The sequence below is a fragment of the Chelonoidis abingdonii genome, chromosome 2 (assembly GCF_003597395.2).
Source record: "Chelonoidis abingdonii isolate Lonesome George chromosome 2, CheloAbing_2.0, whole genome shotgun sequence".
NCBI lineage: Eukaryota > Metazoa > Chordata > Testudines > Testudinidae > Chelonoidis > Chelonoidis abingdonii.
The window spans coordinates 107,589,467-107,609,603 of NC_133770.1; the positions used below are offsets into that span (position 1 = coordinate 107,589,467).

General features: G+C 38.3%; 1 protein-coding gene across 5 annotated transcripts in view; it reads right to left on the minus strand.

Moving 5' to 3' along the window:
- The window catches only part of TNS3 (tensin 3), a 437,135-nt gene that overhangs the window by 170,536 nt on the left and 246,462 nt on the right, over positions 1-20,137 (minus strand). For 4 of the 5 annotated variants that reach the window (XM_032796818.2, XM_032796815.2, XM_075062606.1 and 1 more), the window contains 5 exons: positions 8,536-8,588; positions 6,354-6,525; positions 3,681-3,731; positions 1,912-2,034; positions 659-723 (listed from right to left, as the gene is read on the minus strand). In XM_032796818.2, the coding sequence (XP_032652709.1) occupies positions 659-723; positions 1,912-2,034; positions 3,681-3,731; positions 6,354-6,525; positions 8,536-8,588 (464 nt within the window). The remainder of the gene's footprint in view (positions 1-658; positions 724-1,911; positions 2,035-3,680; positions 3,732-6,353; positions 6,526-8,535; positions 8,589-20,137) is intronic. The other variant, XM_032796817.2, reaches the window with a different exon arrangement.

Genomic DNA, 20,137 nt, shown 5'->3' on the forward strand with positions numbered 1-20,137 from the left:
CTCTTTATTAAGATGTGCTCTGCACTTTGAAAGAATTTGGGGATCCCTACTCTGGTGTGAATATTAGGTCCAGGTTCTGATAGCTTTATTCATAGTGAGTGGCACCTATTCCAGAAGTAACTCCAGTAAGAGGAAAGATAGTCCAGTGGTTAGAATACTAGCCGGGCCTGTGGGAATCCTGCTTTACCACAAACATTCTGTGTAACCCCAGGAAAGACACTTAGTCTCTCTGTGCCTCAGTTTCCTATCTGTAAAATAGGGATAATAGCACTTTCCTACCTCACAGAGTTGATGCGATGATAAATCCATTGAAGACTGTGAGATGCTCAGATATTACAGTAATGGTAGCCATATAAGTCCATAATATGGATAGGCAGATTCAAATGGGGATTACTCATGGAGTAAGGTACTACTTAAATGAGTAAAAGTGGAAGACTCTGGTCCTAGTCCAAAGAAATGCCATTAATTTTTTTATAATTTATAAAAGGAAGGCTTGTAACAGATTCTCATCCATCATGAATAATTTTGAGACACTTCAGCACCATCTGATTGAAACTAGCATGGGTGACAATCGGGCAACCATTGGTTACTGAAATGAAGGGGAAGCTTTTACGGTTTGCACCCAGCCTTTAATTCATTTGCGCTGTTCATCTCTTACCTGGCAGAAACATTGGTGAAGTGCATATATGATGATATCACTACTCCTATCCTTCCTTTTCCACCCTATAGGGAAAAAAAAGAAACCATAGTTTCTATTATTTAGTATTTACATAGCACCATATGTGGGACCTGCTGAAAGAAAAAAAACACATCAGTTCTGTCCATTGTGCACATGATGGAATGCTGCTTCAATCAGGCCCTATGCTAAGTTACAAACAACAATATTAGCAAATTACTTTGGCAGTTCTGGTGACTACACGAGCTCAGGTCTGTCCTTTGTTGCAGTGGTGGAGGATAATGATGGCCAGTGGCTTTTAAAGACCTTTTAGTTGCAAGCTGGTTGACTTGCCACACTGAAGATACCGAGTGAGACTTGGATGTTGGGTACCCCACTCCTACTGAAACTCAGTGAGCATTGGTACCCAAACTGCTCTGGCGCTCTTTAAAAGTCCTACTCAGCTCCTGATTGACCAGTAGCATGTTAAGAGTAGAGCGCCCAGATAAGTGGTGGGCCAGCCTCTTACATAGAATGCATTTGTTATATATGGTATTTTTGTGTGTGTACCAGGACAAAGCTATAAATTAAAATAAAGAAAACTATGAACAGCAGCAATAACATTCTACAACTTTTTGTTTTGGGCTCATCCAAGACAAGCCTAGACAACTTTGAAATTTCTGGCATAATGTGCTATAAACTATGAATTCTGACAAGTATCAGCAATTTTTTTTATGACACTTGTGATTTATAATAACTACCGCTTAGTCTTTATGGAGTATTTTCATAATGTTTCGAAATCTTATTAAAAAGTTTACATGACATATGTACAGTACAAATTACTGATCAGTCATTCTGGCTAGTTTTAACATGCTTCCAGATTATTCAGCGAACACATTTTGGCTATATCCAGGAAGGATGGTGGTGGGAAGCTTTTAAGATCCCAGGGAAGAAATTCATCAACAGTTATTTTAGAGGAATTTATAACAAATACTCATTGGGACATTTTGATTTTTACTTCTGGCGTAGTTGTGTTCAGAAAAGTATCTATGTAAAAATGAGTCCAGCATAGTGAAGATATCATTTCCTGTGTCTCTTCCTCACCATGGTGTTGCCATCAGACAGCCCTGTCTGGAGCACCCTTCTGCAGCAGGCTGCAGCACGACATGTGTCTGCCTCGGTTAATTATAACTTTTGTTATGATAAAGTATAAAAAATTGAACGTCATAAATACACTCACTACATTGCACACTTACTCTGCAATGGATCACCACCACATGCTGAGGGTCGCTGTTCAACCATGATTCCATAGCCTTGCAGATGCTGCATATCTTATCAAGGGGAGGTGCATGAAGGTCAGGCCAACCCACATCCATAATCTGGAATCAAGCAAAACCACTTCATTTTCCATTTACAAGGTACTCTTTAACATTATTATCGTACACAATCCTATGCCAAAATGTGCTATGATAGCAAAGGTTCCTTGTATTTTCTAACAGAAAAATCTGTGTTTCACAGAACCAAGGTGATATTTTATTATTTAAAATGTCTTTTTGTCATATAAGCAAAACATCTTTACAGACCTCCCAAAACAGCAGGGGGAGGAGAGATAAATAATAATAATTATTATTATTATTAGCATACATGAGCTTTCCATGCAAATATTAACAAATCTTATTCAACACTACAGTTGAGATTTTTTTTTCAAAATGTATTTTGATTATCAAAACAAACTGTGTAGGAAAGGGTTGGTTTTGTGAAATTTCCCATTGAAAAAATAAAACAATTGTCAAAATGTCCCATTTCAACATTTACTAAACAAAAGTTCTGGAGTTTTTTTGGTTCAAAATTAGTTTTCATTTGGAAATTCACGTTCATAGTAAAAAATAAAATAAAATAAAAGGTCAAAATACAAGTCTTTAGAAATTATTGAAACAAAATGTTTTGATTGATCCAAACTTTTTTTTTTGGTGGTGGAGGGGAGAGGAGGAGCGAGTTGGTTTGTGAAAATGTCAGACTTTTCATCTTGATTTAGGATAAGAAAAAATTTCAAAATCTTAAAATTTCCTGGGATAGGAAAACTGTTTCCTTCCCAGCTCTATTAATAACCTGTATTTCCTGCCTTTAAAGGAACTAGTTTTCTTTTGGTCAACTTCTCATCATTATCTGTGTATTTATCTTGTTCAAATTCCAAAAATAGTAAGCCAACTAAATTCTACGCATTCATTAACATGTGATAAAAACTGCCTGTGTGTTAAAAGATCAGACTTCAATGTCTTAACTATGTTTTCTCAGCAGTAATCTGAACCCCTGCTAGCTCCAAACAATGTTGCTGCTGTGACTGTAGGTCTGTGATGGTATGGGCAAGGATGGCTGTTGAAAGTTTGGCTGTTGAACCTGCCATAGTTCTTAAACATGGGAAAGAGCTCAAGTCTCAGACATATATTCAACCCCTTACACCTACCATCTCACTCCAAAGAAAATGAGGATAAAAATGGGGGGTGGGAGGCTATGAAGAAGAACATAGAAAATGCCAACTATGTTTGTTCTCCTAATTACATTGCCATTGTTCACAGATGCAATTGTGAAGAGAGGAAGGCAAATCAACAAAACATGAGGTTACGCTGAACTGTGAGTTCATCATTTTCAGTACATTAAGGTTTACATAGCAAAGGAGCATTATATGGCCATAAATATTCCATGGGCGCACACATAATGTAGACCTGACATTAAAACCACAGAAATCAATGGGAATCTTTTCATTGATTTCAATGGACTTTGGATCAAGGTCTTATGTGCAAAGCCAAAGAAAACAATGGAAACAACTTTGTAAAGCATAGCCCTGAAATGCAAGAAGTCACAACACTCAAAATTAAAGGAGAGGAGTCTTTGGTTTTCTAAACTCTTCCTAAAATTGTCATTTCATTGTGTACATCAAAGTCTGTATAGTTTGAAAGCTCATGGCAGCCCATTTATGCTGTAATTAAGTCTAGCAAGTGAGGTACGTTATGATCAAAACCAGTACCTTTGGGTTAAGCTTGGTAAGGTCATATCTTTTTTCAGAAAGGTTTAACACCTGTTCAAGAAGAAAAATAAAAAGAAAACATATGAGATCTTGATGTTTAATTTCTTTTGTGGTAAATCACTGCATCCAAAATACGTTATAAGAAAGTTAAATGACAGGGGAGGGCCTTCAGATTTTTCAGTCACTTAAGATAACCAAATTATTAGAGCCAGTGATTCTTGATTCATGTCTAGTTTTCAAATAAGGGCAATTTCTTACACTTTTTATTATTTCTGCCTTTGAAACATCCTTGTTGCATCAGCCTGTCAAAATCTACTAGTGTTTATAAAAACTTATTGTCATGGACTGTATCAGACCACTGTACGTGAATTTGAAAACATCACTGAAGTTGCTGGGGGATAGTTACTAAAATCTACTTATGTTTGGAATTTTGTGATATCAGGTGATTTCACTGAGCTGACAAAGGGGGGCACAGAAAAGAGTTAGATACTTCACAGAAATTTTAAAAGTGCCATTTTTGAACTCTTTTAATTTTTAAAAAGTACTTTATTTTTTTAACCATTTTGGAACAAGTTTTATGGATACAAAGTAGGGCCAAAATCAGCCTTAACTAAGGAGACGCTATCAGCTCTCCATAATAATTACAGATGTGCAGAGCTGGGACTAAAACCCTGGTCTTTGATCTCCAAGACACAAGTCTCTGCTATTTGAGCTAAAGAAAGAGGTCTGTAACTGTTAACTATAGAAGAACCTTTCCTGTTCTTTCCAATATGCAACAACTGAATAGAGGACAACTTGCTCATGCAAACATACAATACTCCATCCTGGCCCCCATTGACATTAATGGCCAAAAATTCCCATTGGCACTAATGACAGCAGAATGGTGCCAATAACTCATAAAGAAATCAAAGGGAGGAGGATTGGGCTCAAAACTACTTTGCTTACATTTCTACAAATACAGGCTCTGTTACCATCTGTCTTGGATGGTTTAGACACAACAAATCCTGCATCTTGGCGGGGGGCGGGGGGGTAGATTAGATGATTTTTGTGGTCTCTTTTAACTCTGTGATTCTATGATACAAGAATGTGCTTACGCATGTGTTTAACTTTAAGCATGTTAGTGCCCTCCATGACTTCACTGGGACTATTCACACACTTAAGTGTTTTGCTGGATTGGTGCCATAGCTTGAATGCAAATTTTCAAGGATATTAAGCAATATAGAAAATTTGAAGGGGTTCAAAAAAGCCATTTTTGAAACAGAGGGAGACAAAGAAACCTTAGACAAAAGTGGTAATTTTATAATGGACTATAACTGCAAAATGGGTTGCCAAATTTTCTTCAGACTTTGCAAATACATTTTCCTTTATTTCCAGAGGAAATCTGGCAGTTTTCCAACCAAACCAATATATTTCCAAAGCCAAAGTTATAGTAAGCCTAAACCAATGGGTAATTGTTGGCAAACTTAGCTATGGAGAGGTTATGGCCCTTTCCTAACACAAAATGCAATTAGTATAAATGTAACAGTGGGATTTTTGGGGGGGGATGTGAACACATCTAATAAGAGTTAGATAGTTGGACCAAGACCACCAGCCTATTTCACATATACCAAAATACAGCATCACATGACAATGACAGTTGATCTGGGCTGACTTTGAAACATTGACTTAGGTGAAATGCTTTTCAAAGCATTACAATTTTGTGTCAGAGAGACCCCCGGTTGTCTTATAGGAAAGTTGATGTGACCAAAGGTTCAGAATTGGTAGTAGTGTAAGCACAGCCTGAGTCCAATCATTGCTATACAATGCAGTTAGAATAAATAAATGTGGTGCAAGTGAGTGAATGCAGAGGGCTGGCGTTCTTGGGATGGACTAACAATGCAAGCTAGCTGCTGCAGTAATTTTACCCTCCTGAAGCTGTGGATTTATTCTAATAGTTTACACATGTCAACTAAAAATAACTTCAATTAACAGCAGAGATTTTGGCCCTGATTTATAAGCACAAAGAGAGAGACAGTGATACCGCAGGGTTTAAATGTGCTAAGCAGAAAACACACACAGCATGAGAGAATAACAGTTTTGGTCATCATAAAAGAGCATGCATGTGGAACCCATTACAGGTTTGTCCGGGACCTTATATTTTTTAATAGAAAATAAGTAACAGGGAAAAAATGCATCAAAATCAAGCCAACGAAAGAGACAAAACACACTAACAGCAACCTTTATGTGCTGTTTCACAATCAATAGTGGAGTCAGTCAAGGGGGTGCGGGGTCAGAGATCATCAGAACCCAAGTTGTAGCTGCTAGAAAAATGCATTCCATGGCGAGGCATCTGGATCCTGCAGGAATGAGTTTTACCCAGTTAGAACTATCCCTACACTCTTTCTGTTGCAAATGAACATGATGCTCAATGAGTGTACTGCCTCGCCGTCAACAAGAAGGCGGCTTGCATCTGTTTCCTTGTTTGACTGAATGTAGAATGCTGGGCAGCTGTCACTTGCATTGGTGTAACTGTGAACTAGATAGGCTTTGGTGGAGTTACATCCAATTTACATCGGTGTAAGTGAGCCTATATTGGGCTCTGTTACTAAGGATATCAGATCAGCCATCGTACAGCAAATAGGGGTAAAACTGAATTACACATAGCATATCCAAACAGGATTAATCTGCACTTACCAGGTAATTATCTCCATGTTTGGATTTGAGCATTCGGGTTACATCTTGCAGGTTGTGCACGTATGTTTCCTCTGAACAGCTGGCAGGGAAGGATACAGCAATGATTCGCTCAGTGATGTAAGTCAGGTCAAGTTCATAGCCTTCCTCCATAATGTGATCAAAGTCTGCACTCCTGCGAAAAATCCGATGTGGCAGTTTGAGGAGCAGGGGAGAAGGGTGAGTGTGACAAGAAATTAGGAAGTTAATTAGCAGAAATTTTATCCTGGACTCATACTAGGGAATCAGTCAGTATTTATAGTTCCTGATATTTTCATAGAAATTGCGGTTCATAAACAGCTTATAAAACAAATTTTATTCAGGTCTTTAAGCAACTGGCAGCTGGCCAAAAGAGAGTTCATTACTGGGTCACCTATAAAATCCCAGGCCTATATATGCAGTGTTATGGAAAGGTAGAAGAATGAATACAATTGAATTTGTTCTGTTCTCAACAGGAGAAAATCCAGGTGTTACAGACCTACAGAGACTCATGGCTGCAATAATCTCTCGCTCTTTCTTTGGGGCATCACAAACACTGTCTTTAAGTGGTCTCTAAAATCACTCATGTATACAACATGATTAAATTTGCCCTAAGTTATACAGATATGCGTTTAGAAACTGCTTTACCTTCGAGAGAGTAAATGAAGTCCGAATTAGGTTTAGTTTTTCCAGTAGTTTGGCCTACAATACTTCTTCACTGTCATAAACCACTCATAGGAAACGATCCACATGTTTCTAATGAACAGAGTTAGGGGCACCCTTTTTGAATGCCACGTCCAAACAGGCTACAGAAAAAGCACCGAAATTACAGCACACATTGTTTTGTTCTTTCCATTTATTTACTTTGAACATGGACCAGAAAGAACCATAGTAAAGAGTATGTAAAACGGTTAAAATAGCCTTTCCTTCTCCTCACTGCTTTGGCCCAGGTTAATCATGAAAAGGGTTGTTGCCATATAATGGTTAGTTAGCAGCTGCAGCTAAATGATACTTAGGACTTGTTTCGAGATTTACATCTTCAACACATTGCAAATACATTAATCCTCTTCACATGCTCTTGAAGAACAGAGATGAATCTCATTAACCCTATTTTACCTATAGACTTGCTCAAGGTCACACTGCAAGTCATGAGGAAGAAGCAGGACTAGAAGTCAGGAGTTCCTAGCTCCTACCAGTATTCAGCCCAACTGAATAGGTGCCCACACTATCAAACCTACCACCACAAGTGGGCACCCTTCTTGGGGGGAAGGATAGCTCAGTGGTTTGAGCATTAGCCTGCTAAACTCTGAGTTCAATTCCTGAGGGGGCCACTTAGGGCTCTGGGGCAAAAATTGGTCCTGCTAGTGAAGGCAGGGGGCTGGACTCAATGACCTTTCAAGGTCCCTTTCAGTTCTAGGAGATTGGTATATCTCCATTTATTTATTTTTTCTTGGCCGTATTTCAGTTGATAAGCTTTCTGGGACAGCTCTTTTTAGGTCTGTAAAGTGCCTAGCACATTTTAAGTGCTGTTGTGATGCAAATAATAGGCTGAGTATTTGCTGGGCATGGAAAGTGAACTCTCTCTTACCCCTTAGGGTGGGTCCCTTTACTGGATTGGATTGAGGCACACTAGCAGAGTGGGATATAATCTTGGACTGCAGACCTGTGAGCAATCTGGTCTGGATAAACAACTTCTGTGTTGTCAGTCTGTCAACTTTCATGAGTCCCAACTTTACTTTTGGTGAAAGACATTCCTGTGCAAAGGCCCAGGACAAAGTCTATGCAGAACTTAACTCCCACTTGGGCCCTCTGTAAAGGGTGAATTTTACCTTTAAAGAAAACAATCTGCCTTTAGATCTGTGTAATTAAAGTTGTATTGAAGAAGCAGCATGAAAGATAAATGAGAATAATACGGTACTTAAGGTGACTTGTGATCATTTTACCTGTAGGAAAATACTCAGCTTATCTGGTATTTTGCATATGTCCAGTAAAAGATCACTCTATGATCTTAACAAGAAAATGTTATGGCCTATGCCTTTCATAGACAACAACTGGAATGTCTTTAAATATGACTTTAACCTGCCAAATATGCAATGCATAGGAGCAATTAAAAACAGCACAACAGTTTTGTGAGATAATACAGCAAAACCATTAAAGAAATACTTACTGTGATACTCTGTCACAACAGAAAGATGAGCTTTTTGAAAAACTGCCGGAAGTCTGAAACAAACAAACCAACAGAGTGATCAGTTTAGTAATTTCCGTGGTACGACAAAATCAACACGGCTACTTTTTAATTTCACAAAATGAAGTTTTCCACTATGAAAAAAATAAGAAAATTATTTTGTAATAAATAAATCTCACTTGCGAATGGGAAAATCCCATTGAAATTCATTGGAATTCAGGTGCTTAGTTGCCTTAAGATCCTTTGAAAATCCCAGCACAAACGGCTAAGTGCATCTTGTATCGTTTCAACCAAAATGATACTTAAACTATTATGAGGTCCTCAAAAATGGTACAGCATCACCATGCTCCTCCTACTTTCCCAGCAATGATTTACAAGAGGACTTCCAATACATTCCTCCTATAGAAGCAAAATGAATTTATTCCTGTTTTGGATGCCTTTATTTTCATTACAGAACATGGCGTTCAATGACAGGCACAGAGGAAGGTGAATTTAATCCCAAGAATTGCATAGTGTTAATGCATTTATCTTTAGAGATCTGCCTGGGCAACACAACCACAAATTCACACAATACTCCTCCATCACCAGAATGGTAAACTACAGTAATAATGGGATCAAACAAGGCTGCCCGCTACTTTCTAGTCCATTGCCAAAATATGTCATGTCATAATGTGATTTGAAGCCTGTTATGACCATAATTTCAAACATAACAGAAATGTACTATGTACTAAACATTACCAGGGCATGTCATAATCCTTACACAAACCCTTATTACTTCACACAAGTTGCTCCTCCACTGAAAATGAAGGCTTGTTTGCCTTACACATTCAGAATCTCTGGTAGAGCTTAAATTGTTGCAGAAAAATAAGAGGAGTTTAAAGACTTGAAGTTTAGATTTCTATTTCTGGGATGCTAGAGCCAGAGTTTTGGTACGAGCCCATTGAATGCAAAGATATTGCCTTGTTATCAATTGTTTCATGAAGGGATGATATGAGCAAGAGGAATATGGTATGAATAACTCCCTTTTAATTGTTACTTATATGTAATATGTATAAATTAATTTGAAATAAAGTGGTCTTAATCAAATTTGCTTTGCAGGAAAATCCACACCTTGAGAGCTGGCCCCTTCATTTGTAATAATATAACAGTTATATTGACTAGGTTCTAAACTGTCAAATTTTACTTTTAAGTTAAAAATGATTTGTTAACATACAATAATTGTGAAATAAGAATATATGGAACAGTTCAGACTTTGTCCTGCCCTTATATGCATGTGAGTTTGGGATAAAGTATATGAATCACTAATAAATATGTATAAAGCAAGGATTTCTCACCCATCTCCTGCCTTTGATTTGCATATATAGTACAGAAGCGTGCACTATCAACCTATGAGTCAGGATACAGACTGGAATTCAGACCACCTGAGCCAATATAACTTTTGTATGCCCAGTACTTGTGAATAGATTGATTTATGCTAGGATAGGTTTGTGGCTGTAGGATCTTTTATAGAAGAAAAAGACAAAGAAAGAGTTTTGAGACACCACTCCTCAGTTCAAATACATCACATAACAAAAGCAGGTAACCTCCAACACACCCCCAAATATACACAACTGGCATGCGTCTTTTCCAGAATTCCTAATGATGAGCTGCTTTGAAGAATTTTAAACAAGTCTCAATAGTAGCGTACTGTGTATCTCTCATACACATTGACACTTGGGATCTGATTCTGTGAGCTGCTGAATGCAACCTGTGATGTACTGAACATTCACACCTTCCATTCTCTTCAGTGGTGAGAGCTGAGACAGTTTAGCACACTGCAGGCCGCTCTCAATCCCTTTCAGAATCAACATAGATATTCTCAATTAATAAGTGTTTTGAAACTGCCTAGTATACAGTGGGTGCTGCCATATGGAAATTATAAATAATCATAACAACAGAATCCCTGCCCACAATCAGTCTTTCAAGTAGAGTAGACATTAGCTGAATGTGTTTCTATTTCAGTTGCATGGCTCACTGACGGCCAGCCAGCAGGTACACTGAGCACCTTCCTGAGTGTTTCTGCCATTTTGGTAAATGTAATAGCTAGTCTCACTTAAATATGAATGGTCAGTTAGTTATGGTTTCATTTCTCTGTATGGGGTTTCCTTTACTAAGAAGGAAGTGATACAATGAAACTTTATTCCACTTATTTGTAGCATATAAACTGGACATTAATAAAGTTCTCACAATAAAACAAATGAACAAAAAATCCTATTAGGGACATCTGTACTTAATTACATGCCTGCTATCAAGCTGAAAAGCAGTTTATTCCTTTCTGTAGCATGCACTGTATTGGCGGTTTGTGCCAATTTCCATAACTTAACAGCTGGAATCGCTTAATATCTACATTTTCAGTGCAGTTTGTAAAATTCTCTCCGAGTACCTATAATGTAGTTTATTTTTTTTTAATCTGACTGACTCTCTGTTTAAAGCAAAAGCTTTTAAAGTCCTTAAATTTGGTCTGGGTATCATGTTTTATTGCACAATATAAGGAATTGTGATACCGTATAAGCTGTCATGGTGGATAGATAAACATAAGAAATTGTGAAAACTCCTTACATTCCCCTGAATTGTCAGGCAGAGACTCCAAAAGAGATTTCAGTTCACCATGTGAAATGTTCCATCATTTTAATATGGTGGACAGCATGTGATAAATTGCTCTTACCCATTTACAATGTCAAGGTCACCCTGTACATTACATGTTGACTCTTTATAGTCAATGATTTGTTTGAAGATGGCAAGGAGCCAGGGAAATACCCCCACATCCCTATACGCCCTGTAACGTATCGTTTCCTCCAGCATTATTCCCTGATACAATCATTTCTGAGCCAAGCAATGAACCTTTCCCTCACGTTTCTATTTTTCCTACGGTCTGATATGCTAAATATATTATGACACACTGCATACATTGTTCCACAACTCTGAGACATTTTTGTAGCTATCTTATTTCCCGGGATTTCACAAATTAATCTCTGTAATACAGAACCTCAAGAGCTATCCTGAATTTCGAAATACCACGAGGGCAAGATATTTATCGAACGGTATGGCAGGCAAAGCATACATCTTGGAAAATGTGCTATTGTGCTCAAACACTGATGAAATGCACAGATTTGTCAAGTTTTGTAGGAATATGGACCACATAATCTGACACCAAGTAAATAAGGATGTTTTACTAATCTGATTTCTTGACAACAGATGTTCTGCAAAACCAGCACTCCTGTACTATGCTCTCTGACCAAATCTGGACTGAGTAGTCAATTAAACAAAGCACTTGAACTTATGAAACAGATTTCTTTCTTTTTTTAAAATCTCTCTTTTTATTGTTTTTATATAAAATATAAACACAATGAAACAAAACCTATATAAATACATGCATAAGATGGAAATATCCTATAAACAACAAAATTCAGTGTTTATTATTTGTTAAACCTGGAAAAAAACAAACCAAAAATGAACAAACAAACCTGAACCCATCAAGATCATGCAGGGCATCAATTGTTAAAGTGACTAAACAGATAAATAAGTGAGAACATAACCTACCTATGAGTACTGGGGACTAATATATACACTAAACTGCAAATTTGTGCAAGAGTTTCATATGTGACCAGACATCCTCATATTTTTTCCAAGCATTTCTATTAGACTAGGTCATTGATTCCATTAATATAGTAGTAGAGAGTTCACTAAGCCAATCTGTATATGAAGGAGGAATTGTAGATTTTCTCAAAATAACTTCTGTGCACTAAATTAGTTACTGCAATCCATTTCTTAATGTTAACTGGTAATACCAACTCATTCAGCATCACCAACATACATAAGGTTGGAGAAGGAAAAATAGCAACACAACATTTCTGAGAGAGCACTGAATATGGTATTCCAGAACACATGCATTTTTTTGACAGGTATAGAGGATGTGTGAAAGGCTGGCATAGGGCTGTTTGCATTCCCAGCATTCACTGTGTGTTGCTAATCTAGCCTTAATATTCTGGAGTCCAGTAATACCTGTTTATTATCTTGTTCTGGAAGAATCACAAGGATAAAGAACTTGAAGCGTCTTTCACATTAAGCCAGATATCCTCCCAAGCTTCGTTGTGATAGTAAGGTTAAGTTCTCTTTCCCATTTTTCTCTGAGACTCAGATTGGGAGGGTATTGCAAAGTATCAAGCCACCTATAAATAATTCCGACAAAATGACTTTTGTTTCCATATTTCTTAAAATGTTCTTCTAGAGGTGAGAGAGTTGAAACAGACCAATTGTTTCCTGCCCTTGCATGAATTCTTGAGCATAGCTTCTGAAAGAAGGAACTGAGAGACTGCTGTAACTGATATTTGTTGCACATGTAATCAAGGGAGGCCAGTCTATAATCTTATATTATATCTTTAATTTTTGTTAATCCTTTTTCTATCCAAATTGTCTTAAGTGTGGTGTTTGCCTTGATCTTGATGCACAGGTACATAGGGATACAAGAAGAGCAGGGGTAGCTCCAGGCCCCAGCACGTCAAGCACGTGCTTTGAGCGGCAAGCCACAGGGGGCTCTTTGCTGGTGCCACGAGGGCGGCAGGCAGGCTGCTCTCTGCGGCTTGCCTGAGGATGGTCTGCTGGTCCCACGGCTTCAGCGGACCTCCCACAGGCATGCCTGCGGCAGGTCTGCCAAAGCCACAGGACCAGCGGACCCTCCGCAGGCAAGCCGCAGAAGGCAGTCTGCCTGCCGTGCTTGGGGTGGCAAAATTCCTAGCGACACCCCTGAAGAAGCGAATTAGTAAGATTAGTAGCTATAATCAATCTTAACACGTTTCATCTTGTAGGTACAAAGATTGGATTTTTCCTTAAGGATGTGGGTAGCCTCTTAAGGTATATAACAGAAAAGAGGAACCAAATGGTTTAGAAAAGTTTGTTTCTATCTCAAACCAGGCCAGTTTGTATGCAGAGCTACTGGAGGAGAACCATTTTCTTCAGCACTGCACAGTGGGAAAGTATCAAACCAACAAAGTACCCAGTAAATGTTAGGGCTCCAACAAATCCACAGGTGCCGTGCTTGACTGACCACCAGTAAGTCTATTTTCATTGGACGTTGAATGCAAACAATGGGATATGTTGACACTGCTGTGACAGACAATGGAAAATGCTCTGTAGCCTTATTATGAAATCTGACTGTGCATCATCATTCAGGAGGTTCCCAGAGCCTAGGATATTGGTCTAAATAAAGGGTTCTCTAACTGGGCGTTGGGACCCCTCAAAGGTTCGCAAGGTTATTACATGAGGAGTCGCGAGCTGTCAGCCTCCACCCCAAACCCTGCTTTGCCTGCAGCATTTATAATGGTGTTAAATATATAAAAAAGTGTTTTTAATTTATAAAGGGGGGTCACACTCAGAGGCTTGCTAAGTGAAAGGGATTACCACTACAAAAGTTTGAGAATTGATAAAAGAGAACTGGATAAATTCATGGTGGCTAAGTTCATAAATGGCTATTAGCCAGGATGGGTAAGGAATGGTGTCCCTAACCTCTGTTTGTCAGAGGATGGAGATGGATGGCAAAAGAGAGATCATTTGATCATTGTCTGTTAGGTTCACTCCCTCTGGAGCACTTGGCATTGGCCACTGTCAGTAGACAGGATACTGGGCTAGACGGACCTTTGGTCTGACCCGGTACGGCTGTTCTTATGTTCTTAACCACCTTAAAATTAGGACACATTTGGAATGCTAGATAATATATATACACATCTGGCAACCCTATTTTTAAGGGTCTTGTGTGACAAGCTAAACTGTTTTTTATCCCATAAAATCGCACGATAAGCCTATTTATTCTAGCAAAGAGCAAGAAAGAGAACTTTAAAGGCAATAGGCTAATGATATAGGTCATTTTGGGGTAGATGTTAATTTTGGCTATTTCTATTCTCCCTAGAAATGACAGAGGGAGGAGATACCACCTCTCCACATCCTTGGAAATGTCTTTTAATATATAGTCCATATTCATAGAAGCAATTTTTGGAAGATTAGGACAAATTTTAACACCTAAATAAGTTATTTCCTTGCATATTTGAAATGGAAAATACTGAAGCTGAGAAGAATCTGGTCTTTGATATATATCCATTGCTTGTGAATTCTGAAACAGTTTTCAATGTTGGTACTCAGACAATCCCAGCAAGCAGCAATCTTGCACCAGTTCAGATGACCGCAACAGTGGGGTCACGTCATGTCATACATACAGAAGATGGTACGCTTTTAAAGAAGGTTTACAGAGTGGAAGTTGAAGGAAGATGGAAGTCTATTCTATATGCCATCATAGCTATGTTCCAGCCAGGTGAATCTGATGGTGCTGCTGGAGCTACTGAATTTACGAAAGATACCTCTCTCCATTTTCAGATTAGGCACACAGTTCTACTCCATGGTTTTATATTGACTGAAGTTACTTCTGACTTCCATTGTTGTGGAGATTCTTCTTCTTTATTCAGGAAAAGAATCAGGCTATAGGTCTAATTCAGCAGCACAGGAGAGCACAGCCCAGTAGTTTACAAAACATGAGGAAAAAATAGCAGAGAATAAGGCTACCTAAAAAAATAAAACTGCCAGAAGAAGGCTGGAAGAAGTAAACTGTGCTGGGCTTATACCCAGTGCAGTGTATGCCATATGGTATACTTGCACAGCTATGATGGCTAGTGTGTTGGAGAGATGGAGTCAATACTCTGTGGCAACACCTGAGAGTTGTGAAACAGTGGCTTTGTTGAGCCTGCTTCCCATTGACACTACAGTCTGTGGTACAGGTAGACCATACAAGAATGTAAGTGGGCCCCTTCAATTGAGATGCGCTATCATCAACAGGAAAAAAGAAAAAAGAAAAAAAGAAAAACTTTTGAAGTGATAATTGAGATGACCCATATCACTTCAAAAGCTTTTTTTTTCTCCTGCTGATGATAGCTCATCTCAATTGATTAGACTCTTCCTGTTGGTATGCATACTTCCACCTTTTCATGTTCTCTGTATGTATAAATATCTTCTGTCTGTATGTTCCATTCTATGCATCTGAAGAAGTGAGCTGTAGTTCATGAAAGCTTATGCTGAAATAAATTTGTTAGTCTCTAAGGTGCCACAAGTACTCCTGTTCTTTTTGCGGATATAGACTAATATGGCTGCTACTCTGAAACCTCTAATAGATTAGTAAGACATGATTAGACTTACTGGTCTGTAATTGCTGGGATCACCTCTAGAGCCCTTTTAAAATATTGGCATTACATTAGCTGTCTTCCAGTCATTGGGTACAGAAGCCAATTTAAAGGATAGGTTACAAACCATAGTTAGTAGTTCCGCAATTTCACATTTGAGTTCTTTCAGAACTCTTGGGGAGAGAGAATTGTTAATTTTAGGCTAATTTCTATACCCCCCCCCCCCCCCTCCCCTAGAAATGACAGAGGGAAGTTAACCACCTCTCCACAGCCTTGGAAATGTCTTTGAATATAAGTACCATATTCATAAAGTCAATATAATTTGGAAAGATTAAGACAAATTTTAACACCTAAATAAGCTTATTCCTTGCATATTTGAAATGGCAATACTGAAGACTGAGAAAGAATACTGGTCTTGTAATATATCCAGATGCTTTGAATCTGAAACAGTTTTCAATGTTTGTACCAGAACAAGCCCAAGCAAGCCAGCAATCTTGCACCAGTTCGATGAACGCGCACAGTGGGATCACAGTCATGTCATAACAACTAAGAAGATAGTGACGCTATTAAAAAGAAGTTACAGAGTGGCACAGTTCGAAGGAAGAGAGTCTGATTTCTCATAAGCCAATCCATAGCTATGTTCATGCTTCAGCTGATATCTGAGTAGCCATAGCTGGACGCTACTGAATCTAACGACTATAAGATACGTCTCTCTCGATTGTCTAGATTAAGCAACACGTTCTAACCTCCATGGTTTGAACTACTGGACGAGAAAGTTACTTCTACTTCCATTGTTGTAGGAGAATTCTCATTCTTATTATTTCAGAAAAACGAATAGCCTAGGATCTATATCACTAGCACAGGAGAGACACAGCCCAGTATTTACAAAACAATGACAAAAAATGCAGATGAAATAGGCCTACCCTAAAAAATAAAACTGCAGAAGAAAGGCTAGACGAATAAAACTCAGGCTGGGCATATACCACAGCAGTGTATGACCAAACATGGGTATAACACTTGCACAGGCTATGAAGCTAGTGTGGTTGGGAGAGATGCGAGTCAAACATCCTGTGGCAACACCCTGAGAGTTGTGTGAAAAACAGTAGTGCTTTGTCGAAGGCCTAGCTCTCACCATATGACACTTACAGTCTTGGTACAAGGTAGACGAAATACACAGAATGTAATGGGGCCCCTATCAATTGAATGATCCCTACTCATACTACAGGAAAAAAAAAGAAAAAAAGAAAAAGAAAACTTTTGAGAAGTGAATTACGTGAAATGACCATACAGACTTGTAAAAGCTTTTGTTTTCTCCTCTCCTGCAAGGATGATAGCTCATCTCAATTAGTAGACCTCTTCCTGTGCGTATGCATACATTCACCTTTTCATGTTCTCTGGTATGTATAAAATATCCTTCTGTCTGTATTGTCCATCTATGCATCTGAAAGTGAGCTGAGTGTTCATGAAGCATTATGTACTAGAATAAATTTGTTAGTCAGGCTCTCAAGATGCGTCATAAACCAAAAGCTAAGGGTTAATGCTTCTTTTACTAGTAAAGGCTCAACAAAGGGAACCAAGACACCTGACCAGAGGACCAATCAGGAATCGCAGAAACGGATTTTGCGAGTGAGGGAGGAGAACTTCTGGGGTCTGTTTATCTTTTAGAGGTTTGTTCCTGTTATTTTTCATCTCGAAAGAGGGAATGAGTCTTTTTTTCTATCTCCAGAGCTGTCTTTCTACCTCCTCTGTTCCAAGTTGTGAGTACAGAAAGGAAAAGCGCAATAGTTTATATATGTATGTTGTATTAACATGTAATGGAGTGCTAGGAATGTAAAGTTGGATCATTCTTTGAAGTAAGATTGATTATTTCAATTTTTTTTCTAAGCAATAGCCACTGCTGTTATGCAATACTGATGACAGTTGATCATTGTCAATGGTTCTAATTCTTCATTTCTTGATATAAAGCTATGTCTTTTTAAAAACTTGTTGATTATCATTTCGCTATCGTTAAGGCAAGGGTATATGGATTCTCGATGCAGAGTGACAGTCTCTCTCTAGGGAAAGACTGGAGAGGGGGGAAGAAGAAGGAGGGGAGAAGGTAATTCGTCCTCTCGTTTTTGTGTTCAAGGGATTGAAGCAGGAAAATCTCCTAGTATCCACCAGGGCGGGAAATCTGGGAGAAATTAAAGAGCAAGGAAGGGAAGTGGGTTATTTCCCTTTATTGGAAGCTCAGGGCATCCTGAGTCTATGGGGCGCCCCCAGGAAAGGTTTGGGGAGACCAGAGAGTTTATCAGGTACTCAGAATCCTGATTGGTGGCAGCGAGAGAAGATCCAAGCTGGTAATTAAGTTTGGAGGTTCATGCTAAGCACCCAGATTTTGGACGCTAAGGTCCAGATTTGGGACGGAGGCTTATTACAGGTGCCACAAGTACTCCTGTTCTTTTTGCAGATATAGACTAACACTGCTGCTACTCTGAAACCAGTATGAGTAAGCTTGCACAGAACATTCATGAACCGTGCCTGGCTTAGACAGTGTTGGTTAAGGGTCCTTAACTCCAGCATTCTTTCCCTAAGGTTGTACCTACCTTGGATCTCTTAACCTTCAGGGCATGTCAAAGGGCTCAACTATTTTCCTGGACTTTTGCTGAAGGGATGTGCTATGAGGGATATGGAATAATTTAATGAGGGAAAACTATTTTTGTATGAGAGATTAATTAGATAAGCAATGTTTAAGAAATTAGGTCATATTGAGGAAGGTCTTTCTATTTTTGGATAAAAATACTTTAATTCTGTATATTTTTAACGGTGGTATAAACACCTAGAATTTTGACTAGATACTTTTTAAAAAATGCATTTAAGTAAATAAATATAAAAATGAAGACATTTTACACAATTTATAACTAACCTATGGAATTCACTGCCACATGATTTTATGAGGCAAAAAACAAACAAAAAAAAACAACTCCACAATTGACAAGACATTTATATGAATATGAACAGAGCCTGTCATAGAACTAGTTAGAAAAAATATTCTAAAGATTGTCACAATCCTTGTATTTCCAAGCACATGCTGATCACCTGTGGTCAGGAAGAAATTCTCTATCCCTTTCTATGACATCGTACTGCAGTTGCACATACTGCTGGAGGCCACTGAGTAAGACAGGACAATGAATTACAATGACTACTAGTCTGTTCCATTATGGTGACTTTCTATGCTAACAGCGGCTTTCAGAAGCTACAGAGCAACACATGTTCAAATGTCATGTGTCAGGACTAAACTTTGAATAATCTTCTGGTCTCCCTGGTTTCAGAATTATCCCTAATGAAAAAAGTAGTTTCCTGCGTACTAGATACATGGTAACACAGTCAAACTTGTATCTATTCCTGCAATAATTTTTTTTAAACCACTGAACATGTCTCTTTGAGAACTGGCTTCCTGGAGAACATGAATTTATAGCTATTTCTTCTGTAACTAGCCAGTTATTGGTTTGGCTGTACATTTTTATTTTGGTTCTGTGCAAAAATGTAAAAAAAAATAATAAAAAAAAGGCTTGTTTTCTCATTTACTGCAACAGTAAGTGTTCCCAGGATATTTAGGCCTTCTATCCATAAAGTGCACTGGAGCTGAAGCACTTTCTGTCAGGAATTTAAAAACAACAACAAAAAGGTAAGCAGCAAGCTTTTGCTGCTATCAGGGGCCTCGACAGCTATGACAACCGAAAGCAGAAACATCCAAAGTCCATGTTTGAATAAGAAATGTGACCCACGGGTGATTTTTATTTCATGATTATTTTACAGCCATGAATTTTCTGTACTATTTACAGTACAATGCATATTCTCAAAGCTTGATTCTGCAATGCCTCAGTGCAGAAAACACAACAAAATCAATGAGTTTTGCAGGATCAGGCCCTTAGTGAGTAGTCTAGGGTTCAGAAGAGACCAGTTTTGCCACTGAATAAGAGCAGGTTGAGACCCCAGGAAACATACTGCGTTTGGTTCTTCAAAGCTGAATTCCTCACATGAAAAATGAAATTTTCTTATATATTTCTCATCACCACATCTCCAGGACAGATATGTTATGGTCTTTAGTTACATTGAAAGGTTTATTTAATTTGACTCGCAAAAACAGAAAAATGTACACAGAGTTTTGAAAAATGTTTCCCACTTATAGGAATAAGCAAACATTTATTTTAAACAGCAAATGCATTTCCAGAGGAGGCTACTTTTGAGGATGGTAGTCAAAGCCACGTCTGTTAATATTGTAGAGTGCAGGCATAACTGGGCAAATGGCAAGTTTGCAATTTCAAAATAAAACATTTAATACAAAATGCTCTTGTCTTTGTATTCTTCTAAGGTTACTGGGAAGTATTTGGGCAGGAAGGATG